The 2358-nt window shown below is 60.6% G+C and overlaps 1 protein-coding gene across 1 annotated transcript in view; it reads left to right on the top strand.

The window, feature by feature from the left end:
• DES (desmin) overlaps positions 1-2358 on the top strand; it is a gene marked incomplete at its 5' end in the record, with an annotated part of 4627 nt that overhangs the window by 1826 nt on the left and 443 nt on the right. Inside the window, 6 exons of the mRNA XM_010010447.1 lie at positions 420-480; positions 660-755; positions 846-1007; positions 1099-1224; positions 1912-2132; positions 2265-2314. Of these exons, the coding sequence (XP_010008749.1) occupies positions 420-480; positions 660-755; positions 846-1007; positions 1099-1224; positions 1912-2132; positions 2265-2314 (716 nt within the window). The remainder of the gene's footprint in view (positions 1-419; positions 481-659; positions 756-845; positions 1008-1098; positions 1225-1911; positions 2133-2264; positions 2315-2358) is intronic.

Genomic DNA, 2358 nt, shown 5'->3' with positions numbered 1-2358 from the left:
GGCACAGCCTGCATCCCCAGCCCTGACCTTGGGACCGCAGTGGTCCCTGCTCCGTACCCCATCCCACAGCATCACTGAGACCTGCCCGTCCTGCTCTCCCTGGGACTTCTCAGCCGGTAACCATCCCTTGGTCCTCCCATGCACCCTGTCCCCCCAGCTGCCAGCCACTCTCCCCTATAAGGGCTGGGGCACCGGGCTGACCTCATGCCTTTGTGCTCTCTCCAGCATTGACTATAATAGGGAATGGGAGGAAGAGCCCCTGGCCCCCTGCCAGCCCTCCCGACGCCTGCTGGGAATATAGGACAATACACTGTCTTCTCAGTGGGGCACACTGGGCTAAGCGACAGCTTGGGGAGACATTGTTGCTGAGGGATGGGGCTGCTTCTGGACCCCCACTAACTTCCCCTCTCTGCCTGTAGACTGCAAGAGGAGATCCAGCTGAAGGAGGAGGCTGAGAACAACCTGGCTGCTTTCAGAGCTGTGAGTACTTGTCCCCCTCTCACGGCTTGGGACCCCCACCTCCCCTCCCATCCCCATGTCCCCCAGGAAATAGACCTCAGCACCAGACATGGTCTTGGGCACAACCTTGCACCTTCCAGCCCATGGCCTTTCCCCACATGCCCCCCATGCACACTACCCTTCACTCCATGTCCCCCCAGGACGTGGATGCAGCCACATTGGCACGCATTGACCTGGAGAGACGCATCGAGTCCCTGCAGGAGGAGATCGCCTTCCTCAAGAAGGTGCACGAAGAGGTAGGTCAGGGGTGGCCCTCTTTCCTGCAGGCACCCGTGGGGCTGGGGGATGGAATGGGTGCCCTGAAGTATCACTTTGTCCCCCCCTAGGAAATCCGGGAGCTGCAGGCTCAGCTGCAGGAGCAGCACATCCAGGTGGAGATGGACATGTCCAAGCCTGACCTGACAGCTGCGCTGCGGGACATCCGCGCTCAGTATGAGAGCATCGCCGCTAAGAACATCGCGGAGGCTGAGGAGTGGTACAAGTCCAAGGTGTGGGAGGCAGTGGGCTCCAGGCTGGCCCCAGGGCAGCAGTTCTCGACCGTCCCAGTGGCCTTGCCCACTGACCCTGGTGTCTCCCCAGGTGAATGACTTGACACAAGCAGCCAACAAGAACAATGATGCGCTGCGGCAGGCAAAACAGGAGATGCTGGAGTACCGGCACCAGATCCAGTCCTACACCTGTGAGATCGATGCCCTCAAGGGCACGGTAAGCTGCGGGCAGTGTTGGACCTACTGCTTCAAGGGAGCTCTGGACATCTCTGGGGTGGAGAGCTCTTCCCAGCTCTCTGAGATGCTGCCATGGGGGGACTCATGCCACAGATTTGGGCTGAGTCTCCCCCAGTGGCATTCAGGGCTTCTGTGAAGTGTTTGGTAGAGCCCTGGGATCAAGGCACAGATTGCAAAAGCTGTCCAGCCTGGGAGGCTCCAGGCAGGCAGGTACAGGGCTCAGGGTGTCTGGTTGCAGACCGGGAAGGTGGTTGCAAATAAACAAGGCACAACACTCCCTTGGCACTGTCATGGTCACAGGAGCCAGCCAGCAGCCACTAGTGTGGCAGTGCCACCTGTGGGCAGCTGTCCGGTGCTCCTGCACTTCTCCATGACCCCCTGCATGGCGCAGGATGGCTTTGCTGGGGGGCCTGGGCACCAGCGCACAGGGTGCTGCGGTCACTTAACACCTCCCCAGCTTGTCCCCACCTGCTGCCCTGCTACCCAGAGCTGGGCAGACAGAGGGTGACAGCCACCCATCATTGTCCTATGTCTGTTGGACCCAGCCCAGGGTTGGCCATGGCTCTCCCTAAGTCCTTGGCTCTCCCCTAGGAACCCTCAGCATTCCCAGCTCCCATCCCAGGTCCCTTCAGATCCCCCCTCCTCACTGAGCCCCCTGTCTCCTCAGAACGACTCACTGATGCGCCAGATGCGGGAGATGGAGGAACGCTTTGCAGGGGAGGCCAGTGGGTACCAGGACACCATTGCCCGGCTGGAGGAGGAGATCCGGCACCTGAAGGATGAGATGGCCCGTCACCTGCGTGAGTACCAGGACCTGCTCAACGTCAAGATGGCCCTGGATGTGGAGATTGCCACGTACCGCAAGCTGCTGGAGGGCGAAGAGAACCGGTGAGCTGCGAGAGGGCAGGACAAAGTGGGGGGACCAGCAAGGTCAGCTGGTTTTTGGGCTCTGACCCCATGAGCAGCCACCCAAGGGTTGGAGCTGACTGGTGCTGATCTGTCCCCTCTGTGTACCCACAGGATCAGCATCCCCATGCACCAGACCTTTGCCTCTGCACTTAATTTCCGAGGTGAGCATCGCCCTGTGAAGAGGGGGACCTGAGATGGGGGCAAA

This window comes from Nestor notabilis, unplaced genomic scaffold (genome assembly GCF_000696875.1).
Source record: "Nestor notabilis isolate BGI_N333 unplaced genomic scaffold, ASM69687v1 scaffold18562, whole genome shotgun sequence".
NCBI classification, from domain to species: Eukaryota; Metazoa; Chordata; class Aves; order Psittaciformes; family Psittacidae; genus Nestor; species Nestor notabilis.
Note: the sequence above shows the minus strand (reverse complement) of the source record. Positions and strands in the feature narration are given on the sequence as shown.